The 19857-nt window shown below is 33.1% G+C and overlaps 3 protein-coding genes across 5 annotated transcripts; all 3 read right to left on the bottom strand.

Moving 5' to 3' along the window:
* Positions 1-307: 307 nt before the first annotated feature.
* Positions 308-2447, bottom strand: LOC114307414 (putative sugar phosphate/phosphate translocator At5g25400). The gene has a single exon (XM_028252822.2). It carries the CDS (start codon positions 1692-1694, stop codon positions 642-644), a length of 1053 nt encoding a protein of 350 aa, XP_028108623.2. The 5' UTR covers positions 1695-2447; the 3' UTR covers positions 308-641.
* Positions 2448-8571: 6124 nt separating this feature from the next.
* On the bottom strand, positions 8572-15930 carry LOC114307417 (lysM domain receptor-like kinase 3). 3 transcript variants are annotated; one of them, XM_028252824.2, is made up of 11 exons: positions 14371-15927; positions 13842-13877; positions 13285-13488; positions 13030-13184; positions 12850-12939; positions 12612-12717; positions 11392-11543; positions 10618-10715; positions 10313-10463; positions 9295-9390; positions 8572-8862 (listed from the first exon to the last, which is right to left on the bottom strand). In XM_028252824.2, exons 1-11 carry the CDS (start codon positions 14951-14953, stop codon positions 8722-8724), a joined length of 1812 nt encoding a protein of 603 aa, XP_028108625.2. In that variant the 5' UTR covers positions 14954-15927; the 3' UTR covers positions 8572-8721. The 3 variants fall into 3 exon arrangements, with proteins under 3 accessions (XP_028108625.2, XP_028108627.2, XP_028108626.2); XM_028252826.2 differs by lacking the exon at positions 11392-11543 and having other exon boundaries at positions 12619-12717; positions 14371-15930; XM_028252825.2 differs by lacking the exon at positions 13842-13877 and having other exon boundaries at positions 14371-15929.
* A 347-nt stretch (positions 15931-16277) lies between these two features.
* On the bottom strand, positions 16278-19489 carry LOC114307416 (probably inactive leucine-rich repeat receptor-like protein kinase At5g48380). Its single transcript, XM_028252823.2, has 2 exons — positions 18336-19489; positions 16278-17395 (listed from the first exon to the last, which is right to left on the bottom strand). Exons 1-2 carry the CDS (start codon positions 19263-19265, stop codon positions 16472-16474), a joined length of 1854 nt encoding a protein of 617 aa, XP_028108624.2. The 5' UTR covers positions 19266-19489; the 3' UTR covers positions 16278-16471.
* Between the last annotated feature and the right edge of the window lie 368 nt (positions 19490-19857).

The raw sequence follows: 19857 nt of genomic DNA, 5'->3' as shown, positions 1-19857 counted from the left end.
TATAAATTTATACTTATGAATCTCCTTTTTCTAAAGATTTATAATTAAAATTATGATGCATTTTTTTTAATCATTGAAAAATCCCTAATTGGCAATTTTTTTGTCTTTTTTCCCTATTCTATTTAATTCTATCACAATTTCAAGCCCGTAAACATTTTCAATTAGTTACAAGCTACAATTCTAAAAAATTTAACCCAAAAAAGAAAGAGCCATCATTATATTATGTGCCCATAGTGAAATCCATATCCCAAATGTGATCAATCTATCATAAAAACAATCCAGATTCTGATATGCGGACATATGGATATATGAATAAAATAAACATTCATTCAGAGTACTCAAAAAGAAGAAGGAAAACACAATCGAAAATTGGTATCTGGTATCCGAGATCCTAACTCTACTAAAATTACATAAATAGGCCTTATAACAGCTACGAACCTCGAATCGAAGCCCCTAATAATAATATATCAGCAAGAACACAGAGATATTAGATACTGGATAATGCCAACCCACATACCAAATACTGTCTTTCCTTTCCTCTCCTCTCTCTTCGTTCTTTTTCCTTTCTATGTATTTATTTTCATACCCTCTTCCTCCTATATATTTTTTTCATAAGTCCCTCCTAATTAGTTAATACCGAATTACGCCTCCGCATCGCTCTTCTTCCCCAATGCATCCCCTCCTTCTCTCTCCTCCAACAACCTTCCGGCCTCCTCATCAGCCTGCTGAGCTTTCTTCTGCGCTTCCTTCGCCTTCAAAGCCTGCAATTTCGAGTGATTGTAATACGCAACCCCTAAAAACGCCAATCCATAGCCAATCAAATTCACCGGAGTCACTGTATCCTTAATCACCGACCACGAAAACGCAATCAACAGCCAATCCTTCACAACCCCAGCCACATTCATCGTCAATGCAGACGTCTTCCCAACGAGCAAGAACACCGCGAGATTCAGCGCGAAAGCGCAGAACGAATTGGTCCCGAAGATGGCGAAATCGAAATGAAAACTCCAAGTATCTTTCAACACGGGAAATTCAACGAAGAACCACGGAACAGAGAGGAAAACAAAGCAACAAGGTGCTACATAGTAGAGAGAGGTGATCGGATTCAACGTGATTCCTTTGGAGGTGAGCAAGATCTGTATCAGAACCAATCGAGTAGCCTCGAACGCTACGGCACCGAGTTGAAGAAAAACGCCCCACGAATCAAACTTCGCTTCGCCATAGGCGGCGATCGCGACGCCGATTGAGATCGAGATCATGTTGACCATGGTTTCGGACTTGAAGGAGTCCTTTTTGAAGAGAATGCCGATGGAGTAGACGGCGACGGGCATTAGGGCTTTGAGCATCTGGATGAAGGAGACGGAGAGGTAGATGTAGGCGGAGTTGGAGAGCCAGAGGGAGAGAGAGTAGAGAGCTCCGATGGGGACGACGGAGGAGAGATAGAGGTCTCTGGACATGGAGACTGGTTCGACGAGCTTGAAGATGCGGATGATGATGAAGGCTAGGGTTGAGCAGAAGCCCATGTGGATCATGGTGAGAGAGATCGGGTACGGCCAGTTGTAGAGCTTGCGGTCGAGGATGTACTTGTTGTAGACGATCACCGTGAAGCTGAGGAAGATCCAGATTGCTACGTAGGTGTAGGAGACGAGGATCTTCTTGATCACACCGTCTGATAGTGCTCCCCCTTTGCCCATTGTCCTGGGTGTAAACACAGAGGACTGAGTTCTTTCGCTAATGGAAGGGGACGGTGCGTAGGATAAGCAGGGAGGGGGTGCAGGATAAGCAGCGAGAGAAGAGGAGTCCTGAGTGAACAGAGAGAGAGACAGAGAAGGGGAGAAAATAGGGAGGAATGGTAAAGTATTTATGTGGGACCCATTGGCGTTTCAGATCTAACTAGTAAAATTATATTTTTAAAAATAGAAAAATATATTTCTTTAACCAAAACAGAAGAGATTAAAAAATGATAATTGTTGATACACTGGCCCATTTCAGGAGAAAAAAAAGTCATCTATTTTTTAAATTTTTTTCAGTTTTTAGTATTTTAAATTATGTCAAATTTTTTTTTTTTTTTTTCAGTCTGTTTTATAGAAATGAATCTAAAAAGTATATATATTTTTAAAAAAATACTAAAGAAGAAAATAAAAAAAATATTACTTATTTTTATCTTTTCTAAAGTTTTTATTTTTTTAAAAAAAAAAAATTATATTTTTTTAATTCGTCTGAGTTGAAATTTCTTAAAAAAACTCACCAAAAATAAACGTAAATTATAAGAAAACGCACTTCTCAAAACACCTTACCCAATGCAACTTTTTATTGATCCAAAAAATATGTCTAAACAAAACTCCAGGCCATATTTGTTTATCGGTGACAGGGGAGGGGATTGGAGTGGTTTGGGTCCTGCCCATAATTTGTTTGGTGGGAGTAATAGTTGGACGGGTTTAGGGGATTATTACTCTCCTAGGTGTCGTTTGTTTTCGGAGGATGGAAGGTAGTGATAGCGAGAACATTAATAGTGAGGGGATTAAGTAAAATTATATTTATTTTGATGATAGTTGTTAGTATAGAAATTGTTAAATTATTTTATATAAAATAAATATAAAATAATAAAATAAATAAAAAATATAAAAACATTAAATATTAATATTTAAAAAAAAATGCCCAACGTGTAAAAAATTTTAAAAAATAAAAATAAAATAAAAAAATTTTAGAAAAAAATAAAATAAATAAAATAATGATTTTTACTTAACAAAAAATTAAATATTAATGTTAAAAAAAATGTCTGACATGTAAAAAATAAAATAAAAAATAAATAAAAATAAAAAATTTCTAGTCCGCCGGATTATTTTTCTAATACCATGTCCTGGAGGCCCATTCGAATCTCATCTGCAAGGCCTATCCTAAGCCCTTCGGCTTGGCAGTCCCTTACTCAACTCTGTAAACAAACAACACATTAAATAGGACCCACAACTATCCTAATCCCAATCCCCCTCTCATAACCCAAAACAAATGGGGTCTTAGGAGATTATTACTCTCCTCCAAGTAGGGTAATTAGTTTGGTTAGATTTTGAGTAGGATTAAAAAAATAATGAGCGAATTGAATCTATATTTTATATGAAAGTTTTATTTTTTATTTTTGTTTTTTTACTAAGGCCCCGTTTGGGGACTTACCTTTTTAGCTAAAAAGTCAAAAAGTTACCCTTTTAGCCAAAAAGCCAACAACTCATACCAAAAAGTCAAAGATTCTCTTTTCTCTCTACTTTTTGCACATCTTTTCGTAATTAGCCAAAAAGTCATCCCAAACATATAAGTTTTTTTTACCTACTTTTTTAGCCAAATAGCTAAAAAGTTACTAAATTAGCCTGTTCCCAAACGAGGCCTAAGTGCACATATTTGTTTTAGTTTTTTTTTAATAGAATTTTTTTTTATTTTATATAAAAATAATTTAACAATCTATCGTTAATCATTTCTCACATTATCATTCTAACAAATACACTTTTACTTAATTCTCCCAATAATAATTCTTACATTTACAATTTCTTTACTAACCATCTTACCTAACCTAATTTACCAAACCTAATAATTTAAAATAATGGGTCATTCACTTAAATAAAAGTATTGACTTTTACTAAATATAATTTTGCTAATGACTGCCTTCACTCCTATAATATAAAAATATCTATAATTTTAATACATTATTTAATAATTTTAAATATCTATATTTTCTAGCATTAACAAATTTTTTGAGAGTATTGTCATTGCTTATTTAAAATTTTCATTAAATTTGAGTAAAAATTTAATTTAATATAAAGTGCTCTAATTGTTTCATCAAATTTGACTAATTGCCCAATTTAGTATAAATTTTCATCAAATATTCCAATCATGTCGTCCACCCAGTTGACCAGTCATTCACCAACAGTCACCTATAAGATTTGATAAAAAATTAAACGCTCTCTTAATTTGATGAAAAGTACGACTCTCTTCATTTGATACTAATTTAGTGAAACACATGAAATATCTTTTTCAATAAATTTAAATTTGAGATGGTCTTAGAGACTGTTTTTTAACATTCTCCTAATAATAACATGGTAAAAGTACAAGTTAATGTATTATACTTTCAATTTTATTTACTAAATTAATCAAATTATTTTGAACGAAAATTACTTACAATTTTATTCATATGTCATAATCAAAATTGTCCATTAATTGAGGGTTACATATTTTTCTTTTAATTCATAAAAAAAACTATAGTATAGAACAAATAAAGTATAACATCTATTTCAATTTAAGACAAATGATAATATTATTTTTTACTTATATAATTAATAATGAAAAAAAATACTATTATCCGAATTAAATTTTTAAATGAGTCAATAAATATTTGAAAAAATTAATCTAAGGTCCCTCTCCCATTTTTAGTAATGGAAGAGATCCACAATATTATTTTATGATGTCTAAGGTCCCTCAACTCCCACACCCATATATCACAGAGAAATTTGACTGAAATCAAACCTCAACTTCCCACTTTTTTCTCTCTCTCTAGAATACATACACACATATATATATATATATATATATAGCTTCAATGGCGGTGGAGCTGGATTGAAATGCATGGAATTTGTACTCTGCCACAGCTCCATGCATCACCCGACTAGATCTTCCAACATCAAGTCCAAAAAGATCAAAGCTCGAAAGCTCCACCGTGGCCGTCATTTTCACTGTGAAAAGTCATTGACACATTCGAAGAAGCTGTCTCTTCTTCACCGCTACTCTTGTTGTCGACCCAAGAACCTTCTGCATTCTTTGCAAGAGCCCTCATTTTTTGATTCCTTGGTGTCCCGATCGCAGCTTCAGTCCAATGTTGCGTCGGTGATCGAGAAATCGCTGAAACTTCTAGAGATTGTGTCGACATGCGCGGCATCGAACCTCTGAAATAGTAGTGGAAGCCATTTATGGGTCATAGTTGATCTTTATTCATCTGTAGTCTGTTTAATAATACTCCTGTAAAAAAAATATTTTTAAAAATTAAAAAAATATTAAGCAATTTTTTTTTTATTTTTACTGTTTTTTTAAAATATTTTAAGCATTTTTTTTTACTTTTTAGACACACTTAACATAAATACACCTAAAAAGTAAAAAAATTATAAAAAAACTCTTTTAAAAATTCACTAAATACCAAAAAAAAAAATAAAAAATACAAGAATTTAGTATATTTTTTATATTTTTATGTATTTATTAATTTTTTAAAATATTTTTTCACAAATTTTTTACTTTTTAGATTCATCTAACTAAGGTGCATCTAAAAAAGTAAAAAAAATGTTTAAAATTTAAAAAATATTCACTAAAAACAAAAAATACGAAAATCAAAAAACTCAATTTTTAAAAAATTTAATCCAAAAAATTCAAATCAAACACACTAATTAATATCAAGTTGACATCTATTTGAAGCTTGATATGCTACAGGAGGAGAATGAGATTATCCTTGATAAGGTGAGTTTCCCCACAATACCCCACCTTTAAAACAATAAATAAATGAATGAATGAATTCAATAAATTATGATGATATTGCTTGAATTTGTTCTGCAGCTTCCCCACCCAGAAAGTCTTCCAGCTTCGGAACCGTGTTTTGTTGGATTTGCAAATCCACGAAGCTCCTGAATATGGACGAATTTGCAATGCTTTGTCCTTGTTTTACTTGATTCTTTCCATCATTATACAAGCATTCAGTCTTTGTACCTTGTCATAAAACATCAATATTAGTTTCAGAGAAATTTTTAAATTTCTCTGGAGATAAATTCAGAATTTCTCTGGAGATAAGTTTACTTATGATTGTTTATTTTCCCATCCTTTCTCAAATCAAAAAAATTTAAAAGTAGTTGTGAGAATTTCTCAAGTTACAAGTTTCTCAGTAAAATTTCACACAATTGTGAGAGATGCTCTCAAAGCTTCTTTCACAGAACCAGAACCAACAACAATGCTACATATATGAATCAGAGAATTAATTACAAATTTCCATGGAGATGTAATTTTGTGAAAAGACAGAGCAATTTCTCTGGGAGAGTGGGAAGTATATGGAAGACAGAGAAATTTAGAGAATGGGAGAGCAGAGAAATTTACAGTGGGAAATTTCTCTGTGACGTGAATTTTCTCTGGACCAATTTTCTCTGTGGATCAACATGAGGGACCTCAGATATTATGAAAATATTGAGTGTCCTTTATGCTGTAAAATCTTAATACCAGGGACCTTAAAAAAAATTCCCCTAAATATTTATATTAAAATTATAAAATTTAATATATTTTTTTCTAATTTTTTTTTATAAAAAAAACTTAGGACAAATTACAAACACCCCTCGAGGTTTAGTGAAAATACAGATTCCCCCCTGAGGTTTCAGAAATTACATCCCGTCCCCTAAGGTTTATATTTCCATAACAAATTGTCCTCTGAGATTTTTATTTTCATACAGATTCCCCCTTAATTTGTTATGTAAATTTGACCTTCAGGGGGCAATTTGTAATTTCTCAAACATCAGGAGGGAATTTGTATTTTCACCAAACCTCGATGGGGTGTTTGTAATTTGCCCAAAAACCTTAATGGTATGTTTGATTGGAAGTATTAGAGTATGAGATTGAGATTATTAATCCGCGGGCCCAATTATCCTATGTTTGTTTTGACATTTTGTTTTAGGATTATCAATCTAATGGATAATTAATCCAACAAATTTATAAGATTATTAGTAATGGAATAGGGATAGAATTATGAATACCACATTAATTTAATTGAATTATTAATACCTCATTATTAATCTCGTAGAATTAAACATGGCCTAAGTGAATTAAAATGAGTTTAATGTCCGTCCAGAATATCCGGAGGTACAAGAAGTAAAACGCAGAGCATCTAAAATGGAGAGAGAGAGAGAAAGAGAGAGAGAGACAATGCATATGACAACAATGGTAGCATCAATCACATGAGTATACAATTGTTGTTGACGATCCAAACAATGTGACGTATGCGTGTTATGTGAGACTTTCCTACGCGTCTTTTAAGTGCCTTCCCCCACGTGTCAACCCAAAAACCTCTCTATCCTTCTTCAAATTTACTTTATTTGATATTATTTTCGTTATATTTTTAATAAATAAAAAATTATAATTCATACTAACGGTTAGTTTGGAAATAAAATTTTTAAATAATTTTTCAATTTAAAAAAAAAAAAATCATTTAAAAAAAAAAGAGATAATGAGTTCACGTTTTGTAATAATTTTTTAAAAAATACTTCAATCACACAAATTTCCCCCCAAAAAAGATAAATTAATAATTTTACTCTCTTATATTCTTTTCTTCTTTCAAAACCTTCCAATCAATCATGTCATGTCATTGTGGGAGATTTGTAAAAAAGAATTTTGTGTAGATACAACATTATTGCATAATTTTTTTTCTTATATCATTATTTTTAAACTTATTACATAATATTTTGAAATTAATAATTACGTGCTTCAATTTTTCAAGTACAACTAGTTCATTTGCGGAGATTAGGAGAATCACTTTTTAATATCCTCAAGAAAAATCATGTCACGATCTTTCATACTTTAATTAGACTTCTTGAATCGACTAAACTTCCAAGAATTATGAAAATTTTAAACTTTACTTGGAAGATAAAAATTTTAATTGCATTCACTACGGACAATAGAAACGGTAGTAAAACTACGTGCATAAATTTTTTTTACAAAATAAAACATAAATATGAGACAAAAGGTGAATTCTCACATATTTTGAAATTCACCGCCTAGATTCATCTTTTTTTTATCTCACATTCATGTCTTATTCTGTTAAAATTTTCTATATTGTAGCATAACTAGAGAAGAGAATGGAGCATGAAAATACTTAAAAGGTAACATTTCTTAATATTGTAAAATATGTGCATTAATGAATTTTGACACAGAACTTGGTGACGCAATTGCTTAATCTTTTATAGACAATCCAAGTCGTTAGTTAACAATTTTAATAATGAAGGTTTTTGCAACACTTTTAACAATGACTAAATTATATTAATGGAAAATAACAACACTTCGAGTTTATTAGTTTTAAAAAATTTCATCTGGGAAGTATGGATGACAGCTTCCTTGTTAAGCTTAAAATATAAGGTGGGGAGACTAGAGAGTGAAATGAACTACTATTTAAGCATGAGATATCACATATTATAAGCTTATACTTGTGTTTTTGCTTATTTGGTTGAGATGTCACACAATTATTATTACTTTTTTTTAAGTAGGGGTTTGTTTGGTAGTGGGCAAGGGCAAAACCCTGAATACGAAATAAAAAATTGAGCTATATGAAAAAGTAGATAGTAGCGTAAAATTTTTTTAGACCTTAGAATAAATATCAAAACAAAATATTATCCTATTAGGTTTTTGAAAACTTAAAACATTCAGCAATAACAAAGTTTTTGAGATTTTTTAAGTAAGTTTTAAACAAGGAACTAAGTGACCTATTGGTTGAACAACCTCAATTGACCTATGAAAAAATGTCATTCCAAGAAAATCTACCAAACCTCCTCCCCCCCCCCCCCAAAAAAAGAGTTTAGAAGCATGAACAATTACTTTCCATTCGACAAAATCAGTACCTTTCATCACGAAACATTGCAATAGAGTTGAAAAAATGGCTAAGGGAACCGCATCAAATTAAAATGTAGCGGTTTTGAACGAAAAAACAGAAAGAAAAGAAAAATGTCAGCATTTTGAGGAATTGCAGTCTGTTTTCTCCCACTGTTTTGAGCACAAAACGGTGTGAGAGAGGCGGAGCACTACTTCGCACATGTCTGGACGTCGATTCCAATCATCATCTACACAGTCCTTCGACAAGAGCGCCATCTTTTTTTAAAAAATAAAATAAAAAATCAAACGAAAACAAACAAGAAAAAATTAGAATACATTAGGACTAACAAAGAACATGAAGAAGTTAAAAGTGTCCTTAAATACCAAAAAGCAGGATCTTGTTATTAACAGCCTTAGACACAGATCCAAGCCAAAATCAGGCAGCCAGTGCCAGGACCACTAATAGCACTGGGCAAGAATGTAATATGAAGCCAAGAAGTGATGCTTTGGTCTGTAACTTATTGGCTCAAAATCATGATTGGATTTTGGCAGGTGCCAGCAGGCCACAGTTACCTTTAGGAAATCGGTAATACTTCCAACTCAAGTTTTCAACCATGCATATTCCATACCAGTGGTCCTTGAAAATATTATCTTTTGTAAAGGTAAAGTTCAACTGAGATACAAAGTCAAAACACGAACGGAGCTCACCTGCAGAAGCGAGTCTTTGTGGTAGTGGGTGAGAGTTGGATCAATGCATTGACTCAGCTCAGTAAAGGGATCATTGTTCTCCAAAACTGATAGCATCTGAAACACAATATATCTAGCATTACTACCACAAAAAATATTGAACAATGAACACTAGCACATGCACACATAGAGAACAACAAAGTGAAATTCTACCAATATATTTTGGGGAAAAACAGAGAGCATAAGCACCACATTGGTTCACAAAATAGAAAATGCACACCAACCAAGGGATGACTCCCTACAAAATAATAAGATTTCACAGAACAAGCAGGTTGGGACTTCTTGGACAAGGAAAAAGAAAAGAGTTTCAAGAAAATTGAATTTCTTGCGAGAAAAAAGGCAGTACGGTGAAGTATGTTAAGGCTGTGTTTGAATCATGGTTTTGGAAACGGAAAGGAAAAGGCAAGGGAAATGGAGAAAAAATTGAGCTTATATTTAATTCACATTTCCCTAACCTTTTCCTTTCCCTTTCTAAATTTCCACCTAAATCTATGATCCAAACACAACCTAAGTTTGTCACAAAACTGAAATAACAAAAATGCCAAGAAAGGGAATGGGAAGGTTTTAGGCTACATGTCAGATGAAATATATATTGACAGCTAATTTTCTAGGGGTGAAAAAAAAACATATATGTAGATTAAAAATATGAAGGGAAAGATATATAGTGAAGTCTCGTCACTCTTACTTTTTGTCAAATAGCTTTCCACCAGAGGCCCTAATTAAGTCTCATCAGAAAATGATGACAACAGTTTCATCTCTTGAGATGGATTGAAAAGTAATTATGACATTTTACCAGCATCAGTTTGAGGCCTTACCATTCTCTATTCTCACCAGTAATTGAGTTTTATTTATCAAATTACTTTCACAATACTTGCTACCATTATTGTTAGTTTCTAGTTATAATTCATACATGCAGAAACCAAGAATTTTATAATGCATTTGTTCTTCCAGCATAAAATAAAATCTATTTAACACTTACATATTCCACCAGAGAACGGTGTTCTACGTATTGAATGTTTCCGGGACTTGCATCTCTGCTAAGTGCTGGTTGGCCAGTCAGTAGTTCCATAAGAACAACTCCAAAAGAATAAACATCGCTCTTAGTGGTAATACGCCCGTCTCGAACATATCTGGTTTTCAAGAATGACATCATCATAAAAATCTAGCATTGAATATAATATAGTCATATAAATACTTACATTAGATCAACAAAATTAATAATTTTCTACAATTGGATATCAACAAAGCATCATCTTGACTAAAGAAATGAAGAAGATAACGCACTCAGGAGCAAGATAACCAAATGTTCCAACAATTCTAGATGCTGCAGTATCAGCATCTGGTGCATGCTCTAGTAGTTTAACCAGTCCAAAATCTGCAATCTGCCGGAAAGAAATTAAACATAAATAACAAAGAATGAGATTTTTCTAACAACTAAACTTAGTGATAACTACTGAAGGAAAAGGGTCATCTCAAGTTTATGTAATCGCTAAGAATGCATTTTACTAAAGCTTTTATGTACCATGACCGCCGAGGTAGGACCATATCATATGCCCAAATTGTTTCACTTGTTTTATGCTGTTAGTGTTTGTTTTTCAAATTTTTTGTGATATATTATGGATCTTCTGAGCATTTGTTTCTTGTATATCACATCAAACATTTCAGTACCAAGTTTGATTACTGGAATAAACACATGTTAGAGCCCATTGATACCAAGTCAACATCAATACTTGATCCACAAGACACTTCATCCCATAGTAGGACTAGTTAGAAGTACCAATGTGTGTGGGTTTTGGAGTCCTAAGAATTCATACAAAGAGTACTACAAGATAGCAGAATAACTTGCAAAAAAGTTCCTGTATAAATGTTAATCAATAAATCTCAAGTAACTTTTCTTTTACCTTCCCACAGTTACAAAAGAACTTCTAAAAAATTCCAAAAAATAATAACCTCTAAGCGTAATTCCCCCTCCCTTGCTGTCCAGCATGACTTACTAATTAACTTAAAGAATGAAGAATGATAAGAAAGAAACTTTAAAACCGATGTCAATAAACACACCTTTGCATGAAAAGCAGAATCTAAAAGAATGTTGCTCGACTTCACATCTCGATGGATGTAGTATGGCTTGGTATAAAGATGTATATACTCAAGACCTTTTGCAGCATCTAGAGCAATCTGAACTCTCATGGTCCAAGGAAGAGGTTTAAAACCTGTTGATTTATTAAGTCTCAGCATTGAAGGACTAGTCATCAACATCATTTTTTAACTAAAAGCAGGCCCAGTGGAAGATGGAGAAATACATATATATTTTTAAAAAACTTTAATCACTTTGAACAGCAGATTTCTTTCAACCACAAAAATTCATTCTTAGAATTACCAAGTGGGTGCATCAGCATTTTCTACAATTTCCATAGGCAAAGAGTTGCGAGCAAGACTAATTGAAACAGGTGAAACCCAGAAATTCAAATATGAAACAATTTTAGCAGAGGATACTTGTTTAGAAGAGGGGTCTGTCCCATTGTATGTCTTAACTTGACAATTATTTATACTAGAATCATTAATCTGAACAAAATGTGTCCGAAAAACAATTTCCAGCCAATAAGCAAACTGAAATATGACAGAGCTCACTTCTTATTTTATCTATTTATTTTTATCTTTGAACCGATAACCATACAAAGTTAAAAGTACTTTTATTTGTCAATACATTTGATTCATTCCAAATGATAGTACATCTGATGAAATAACTTAAATTGCTAGCAAACACTACTAGAACTATCACCAGATTCTTTTAGTGGTCTTACTCGATATAGAACTTCGTGTCTGATACCAAAATATTTGTTTTGCTAAAATATTTTAGAACTATTAAATGTTCTGACTAAACAATATGATGTGGAGAGCAATACTGAATTGATGCAGCTGGTTAGAAATAATATATTTCAACCATGAGATAATGATGCGTTAAAATCTTAATCTGTATTTGGAACCAATGTCCACTGAAAAAAGTAAATGTAGGCAAATTTGGGAGATCAATCAGTAAGGGTTACACTTTGCGATGTTAAACTTAGTTTCAACAGGTATTACACTCTTCTGCACAAAACTAAAGTAGGAGTAGTTCTCTGGAGCTGTATTTCCGTGAACTTTTCTGTCGACAAAAGCAGCCTGAGCCAAATAGCTGATACAAAAATGACTGACTCTGCACATACAAGACTTCTAAGATGTTTGTAATTTATTTGCAAGAGCATCGAAGTAAATATCATTGACTAGTCATGAGTTCAAACCTCTTACAGTGGGATTGTGAAGATGATCGCTTAATGCACCATTTTGGGCTAATTCATATACAAGAAACAAGGAGTCTCCGCCGGCAGCATATCCAATAAGCTTGATCTATTTGGAAAACCCAAGAGAAAGAAAAACCAAAAAAAAATAAAATTAGCCGAAAAGTAAACCCTTAAAGAGCAAAAATGAGCAAAGTGAATCCAAATTTTCCATTGTCCCACCGAAATATGATAATTTTACCAAGTTTGTATGATGAACTCTGCAAAGAATATTGAGCTCTGACATGAACTCCTTAGACTTTGTGTTATTCATCTGTTTGATGGCCACATCCTAAATTCATGGGAACAAGCTGTTAATAGAATATTTCCATACAAATTCAAAGGTTCAGCAGTAAAAGTATATATAGTCCCTCGCACTTACATCTCCTCTTAATTTTCCCAGGTAAACAGATCCATATGATCCTTGACCAATCTTTAAAGACATACTTAAGTTTAAAGTCGCATCACAAACTTCATTGTACGGGAAAACAGTTGCTTTATCAGAATTAAAAGAGGCTACAATGGTTTCTCCACATTCTGCAAAAGAATCTCCCTAGAATTAATTAGTCAGTCCTACAGTAAGTACTGAATGTAAATCAACTACAGTTACAGAATTTCCCAGCAGAGATATATTTACTTGTAGGGGAATTTAATGAATTAAAATTGCAAGGTGAGAATTTTAATTCCCTTGTAGACCCTTTTGATTGTCGAAGTCCCTTCCGCTTATAGTGATATCTCCAGAAAATAATAAAGACCAAAAATGGCACAACAGTGACAACAGCCAGAAAAACTCCAACAATGACATCGATTGGATATTTAAATTTGCTTTTGACCTTAAGACCTGCAGGTTGGGAAACAAAAGGAAACTATATTTATAATGCTCCTACATAGGGGGAAATTTGATTTTGACTGTGCAACTTTCATACTAATAATCTCATTCTTCATCAAGACGATAAAATTGAATGGAACATTGTCAAACATGAGCAATGGCAAAGATGTAAGCAAATGCATTATTTTTCATAACTAAATTATAAAACTTGGGAAGAAGAACTTAAGGGAGTCTCACAGTTAAAGAGAGCAATATCTGCATATCTATTTTATAAATCAAATAAGGAACAAAACAATAGAAATAAAGGAGGAAGAGGAAGATAGGATATAAGAAGATGATGATGAAGAAGAAACTTTGTTTCTTACCATTATCATCAACCAAGATAAGGTTTTTTAGGCCTCCTGTTCATAAATGTCCAAAGGGAAAAAGATATGATCAGCCACTGAGTTGCAAATTTTGAAAATAAACAAGGTAACATAGAATTCACATATCTTCAACGAGAAAAATGTGATGAAACCAGAAAAGTCATTTGCAATGTCACCAAACCATTCCAAACATGAAATCTAGAACAAGCGAAGTATTTTTCAATATGATGCAACAAAACCTCACTTTGCAATCAAGTCTATATTATTTAAAAATAAAAAATGAAAAATCTAAAGTTTCGGACTAATAAGAATATCTTGTTTCATTAGCGCATACAGTGCATATTTCTTAGGCAAGGGATCTGCCCGAGGAGTGCCTTGCCTTAGGTGTTATGCTCAGATGCAATTTTGAACTCTGATCCAGAAACAAGCCAGAGCAAACCAATGGAAGAAAATAAAGATGCGTACGATAAACAAATTATAAACCTAATAAGATGGCATAATAAACAAAATAATTGACAGTTTCTCACACCTGATTCGGGGATGAAAATTACATCTCCAGCATAAATAAGCCTTGGGTTGTCCAACTTATTCAACTCTGCAGTCTTATTTACCACTGTATTAAAATGAGAACAAATTGTAAAAAGTGTATCCCCACTTTCAACTCTGTAGCTTACTACCTCCACACCCTTAGAACAGCCACATACAAGATCTAAAGATATAGTTTGTGATTCAATCAAAGTTTTATCAGGCTTCTCCACCACAAATGATGCAAACTTTTCCAAAATGCTCTCCCATGTATCCCCATGTTGGACCATATAGTCTGTGTGCCAAGTGAACTCACTGTGACCCGCAGGGCAACTGCAATCTACTGCAATGGAAAAACCATCGACAGTTCTATTCACTGAACTAGAATTAACATGAAATAAGGAAGTTGTCTCTTCAAGGGTTCTCGGAATTTTAGGAACATAGTATAGCAAAGCAGGACATGATTCCGTCAAAGATACATTGCATGACATAGCATTCCCACGGAAACAATGGCCAGAACGTGCAAGAAAGGTCAAAATCACTAAACCCACCAAAAACATTTCGTTTTGAGTTAAAACAAACCACATTTTTACGAAATAAAACTGAAAATGTTTATTAATAATCTTTAAATATATACACTAATGTTCCTTTCTTTTTTCTTTTTTAATCTTTGAAGAACCTACTAATCAGCTAGACAATATCCCGAACACGTAATCTTCAAATTTCTCTCCTCAGTTTCCTCAGAAAACAAGATATCTATATATATATATATATAATATCACAAACTTCAATTAAACAATGGAAGTAAACAAGAATTACAAGTCCAAAAACAATTCAATGGAATCTACAAATGGGTTTTCCTGTATCAGATAGTTACATAATTATATATGAAAAACTAAGATCAATATAATAAGAAAATGATGTTGAGAGACCTTGATGGGTTTGTGAAAAAGCAATTAAATGGAAAAAGGGGAGAATATTTTGAGGGATTGATGAGAAGAGAGAAACCCAGAGTACTGGTCTGATAAGGAGATGAGAGAGAAGGGAATCACTGTAATTGATGATGAGAATTGAGAAAAAGACATGAGAGATAGTCCAAGAAATTGCCGGATTTAGAGGAGTGTGGTTGTTGAGTAGAAGAAGTCTTGGGTGCTCCACTTGGATGCCATAGCAAAACTGGTCTGTTGTTGCCTTCTAGAATACAGAGAGAGTAGTGCCATTGCCAATGCCAATGCCAATGCCAATGCCATGCCGGCTTTGGAATTGTTTTCCTCGAAACTTTCTTGTGACATTTGCGTTGCTTCAGTGATACATTTTGTCAAACTCAATTCTTGTCTCATAAACAAACAATGGGTATAAAGCCGATTTCCAATTGTAAAACAAACAAAAATTGTTGCCCATAAATTAATGGGAAAGCTAATATCAAATCAGTGGAAAGATTTTTATCTTTTAAAATATTTCAAATGTCAACACATATCAAATGAATTTTTTTTAAAAAAAATAAATATATAAAAACCATCCATTTAAATAGACTTTAGTGTGACAAAATTGGATCTTTGCAAATCATTTCACTACCGACCAATCCCCAGTCCATCCTCCTCCCCACGGACTCCATTCTCTTCCTTTCTCTTTTCATCCTGTAACCCCCATCTCTTGAAATCATAATTTAATTTATTTTCTTTAAAATTAAACTCCTAAATTCAATCAATAATCACAATCATATTATTTATTTTATTCGATTACTTGGATATTGCTTCAAATACATCAATTCTTGTAGATTCAACTTCGAACTCATTAGGTTATAATATTACTTTTAAAAATTAAACTTACACTCTTGGAAAGATGCTACGACTATTTAAACTCACATTTTGTAGTTTAGAGACAAAATTGACGACATTGTAATAAATCACATAATTTGAAAACCATTTGTGCAACGAGTCGTCAATATAATGTATGGATATGACATAATTAAACTGGATGAAACATAATCACATCTAAATGATATACTTAATAATGTGTACCAGTCATTAGGCATGCTTAACTATTTATTTAACGAGATTTTCATAAAACAATACACAAATATTCTGTGAAATTTTTTTGTGCACTTAGATTAACTCTGTTATTTCAACATTTCTCTCGCTAGCAGTAGCAATTTCTGTTTGCTTCCACGTCCCAGAATCATCTACAAGTCCATGCCTCTCCCCAATGGCTCTCATTGTTTGGTAAACCTGAAGCATTGTTGGCCTCTGCTCTGCAAATGGCTGAACACATTTACATGCAATACTAAGTAACTGAAAGATCTCATCATCAAATCCTAGCCCAATCAAAGTATTATCACAACTTGCAGAATCATCGGTCACCTTACTACGTTCTTTCCCTGTAATCAGCTCAAGAAGCACTACTCCAAAGCTATATACATCGCTCTTGTCAAAACCCAACTCCAACAATTCACCGTTCATGGAAAAACTCCAACCCGAAGCACTCTCATTTGCATTAATGAACTTAGCTCCCCCGAAATTAGATATCTTGGGTTCAAAATTTTGATCTAGTAATATACATTTTGAGCTTATGTTGTGATGGAATACTTGGAATTTGGTGCTGTGGCGGTGAAGCCATGCCAAGCCTCTTGCTAGCCCAACTGCAATTTTAACCCTCACAGGCCAATTCATGATCTTGGGCTCATCACCTTCTGGAGGATGTAACCAATCATAGAGGTTCCCATTTGACATGTATTTGTAAACCAACAGTTTGTCATTTGTTTCGTAACAAAACCCGATTAGAGGTACTAAATTGCAGTGTCTCAATCTACCCAAAGTCATTAGCTCGGATACAAAGTGTTCCTCAGACTTAGAGCATTGTGAAGAATTGTAGAACCTTTTGATGGCAAGGGACCAACCATTTCGGAGAAGTGCCTTGTACATAGTCCCCATCTGTCCTGACCCGATGATGTTGTCTTCGCTAAAATTATCAGTAGCATTGGTGAGTTCTGTGAAGCTCATTCTAGTTACCAATTTCTCCAATTTAGAAATCTGTGAATCAAACATAAACAAGGGAAACCAAAATAAATCAACTGTTCTGTGACTCTGTTTTGGACGACTGTAAACTAAAGACAGTGAAAATGAGAAAATACTTTGAAAGAGTGAAAATTTTAGCAAGAGAGATAAGACTTCCTTGGTGCAGCTTCTAGCAAGTTGGAAATTAATAACTAAAAAATAAAAGTTAAAAATATCTCTCCCCTATTATTTAATAATAATTTTCTTTCAATTTACTGAAGTTATCTCTATTTCATAAACTATGAGTAGAACTTACACTAAAAAAAACAACACATATTTTAAAAACAAAACCATAAGCTGCATCAAACAATCCTAACAAACAATTGAACATGAAGTGAGGAAAAGATGTGGCAAAACAAGTTTCTCCTAGTAAATTGTTTTAGGTAAAGGTGGGCATTGATTGAACTAGGTTCGATTCATGATGGAGTTGCACTATATAACAAGAGCATATGAGTCATTGTTTGACCTACTATAACCATTTTAAGTCTGACTGTAAAAAAAAACTTATAAATCTCAAATCCGTTCATTTAACTTGATATATATACTATTAATTTTTATTTTTAGTCTTTGCGGTCTATTAAATGAATTAGATCATTTTAATAATTATTTGAATATAGACAATTAACATAAATTATTTATTTGAAGTCTTGGCGGGCTATTAAATGTTTTTTTGTTTTGTTTTGTTTTTTTTCAGTTTATTATGAAAATAAATAATATTAAATTTCAAAACAATCAAATGATCTAGAATTCATACTTCTAATGTAAATAATGAACAGGTTTAAAACCTTAGCCTAACTCAATCCTATAGGCTAAAATATTTATCCAAAGTCCTAAAAATATCTAGTTAGGCAGGCTATCGGGCATGTGACGACCCCTGGTGGTTGATTGAGAGAGATAGAGAGAGAGTGTTTTCTACCTTGCTAACCTCGCTTGTAATCTTGGTAGTTGGCGATTGAGTTCTTTGAACAAGCACTTGGTTGTTTCTTTTCTTCGTCCTCTTCCTCCTCCTGCTGCTGCGGATGCTCACAATCTTTTTTAGCAGTGCAATGACAGGCAAATAAAACAAAGCCAGAGCAAAAACAATAACTGTAGAAAGCGACCAACCAACCGCGAAGCCACTTATGAAGAAAGCATTACGGTTGAAGAATGCTTGATAATTAATATTTTTCTTATGTGTCTTGCAGGGTGGCAAGGGAACCCCGCAGAGTCCTGGATTATTTGCATAGCTGTCAGCTGAAATCTGATAATTAATGTATCTTGGCACTGGCCCTGACAAGTGATTGTTAGTAAAACTTGCAGTCTTGATGCGATCCAGGCGGCCAATTTCAGCTGGGATATGTCCAGTGAGCTGATTGCTATCAAGTTTAAGGACATTGAGATAACTAAGATCCGCAATGGTTGGTGGAATTTCACCATTGAAATTGTTGGAGGAAAGATCGAGCGCTGTAATTTTGGGAATCAATCGCGATATATCAGAAGGGATGGTTCCAAAAAGTTTGTTGCTCGAAAGATCTAGACCTGTTAAGTAAGTACAGTTTTCGATTCCCCGAGGAAATGGACCCTTGAGTCCCATGTCAGAGAGTCGGATATTTAGCACCTTGTTCTCGTCAGGGTGCCAGCAGTCTATTCCAGTAAATTTGCAAATGAAGCCTTCAGTATGATTGTCGAAATTCCATGAAGATAGGTACATGAAAGGGTCTTCCAAGGAATCCTTGATTGATCTCAAACAATAAATATCACTCTCCAGTCCTTTGCATACTAGTACTAAAAAGTTGCTCATCACTGACAACCAAACAATGCTTTTGAAGACAGTAAGGACTCTTGCATTCAAACCCATTTGCAGCATGATGATGAAAACTTACATTTATGGACAAAGCAATATAGAATTTGGGGGAGAGAAGCAGAATTGAAAGATATTGGTCTCTTGGTTGAAGCACCAAATTCCCAGCAAGAAAGAAGTGATGATATGGAAAACAAAGCTTGAGAGACACTTAACTACACCTACAAAAACTCTGTTCCGGAAGATATATGTACACTGAAAGCGTGTTAGCTGACTCAACGTTGAAAGTTAAGGATACAGAATGAATCAATTATGAATGTTATAAGAGGTGATATAAAAAAGTAATAAAAAATCAGTTACATGACATTTTTCTAATATAAAGTTTGTAATTTTTTCTCTGCATACTTAAACATTTAAAGTGACAAATAACAGATCTGTTTTTTTTTTTTTTTTTTTTTTTTTTTTTTTTTTTAACTTATTTTTAGTAATGTCAAAAATTCAAAAATTTTATCAAAAGTTTTACCAAATATCTCATATGGGCGTGTAACCCACACAATGTGAGTCCCATGTGAGTCTCACACCCATGTGAGATATTTGGTAGAATTTTTAAAATTTCTAACATTTTTGTTTTTGTTTTCGTTTTTTTTTTTTTTTAAGG

The sequence above is a fragment of the Camellia sinensis genome, chromosome 13, assembly GCF_055761805.1.
Source record: "Camellia sinensis isolate YWXY chromosome 13, ASM5576180v1, whole genome shotgun sequence".
NCBI lineage: Eukaryota > Viridiplantae > Streptophyta > Magnoliopsida > Ericales > Theaceae > Camellia > Camellia sinensis.
The sequence above is the reverse complement of the archived record's forward strand: the minus strand, read 5'-3'. Positions and strand labels throughout refer to the sequence as shown.

Coding starts and splice junctions, on each gene's coding strand:
- LOC114307414 (XM_028252822.2), bottom strand. CDS start 1,694: ATGGGCAAAGGGGGAGCACTATCAGACGGTGTGATCAAGAAGATCCTC.
- LOC114307417 (XM_028252824.2), bottom strand. CDS start 14,953: ATGTGGTTTGTTTTAACTCAAAACGAAATGTTTTTGGTGGGTTTAGTG. Junction 13,185..13,284: donor TTCATTAAATTCCCCTACAA/GTAAATATATCT, acceptor ATTCTTTTGCAG/AATGTGGAGAAACCATTGTA. Junction 10,716..11,391: donor ATTCTGCTTTTCATGCAAAG/GTGTGTTTATTG, acceptor TCTTTCCGGCAG/ATTGCAGATTTTGGACTGGT.
- LOC114307416 (XM_028252823.2), bottom strand. CDS start 19,265: ATGCTGCAAATGGGTTTGAATGCAAGAGTCCTTACTGTCTTCAAAAGC. Junction 17,396..18,335: donor TTACAAGCGAGGTTAGCAAG/GTAGAAAACACT, acceptor TTTGATTCACAG/ATTTCTAAATTGGAGAAATT.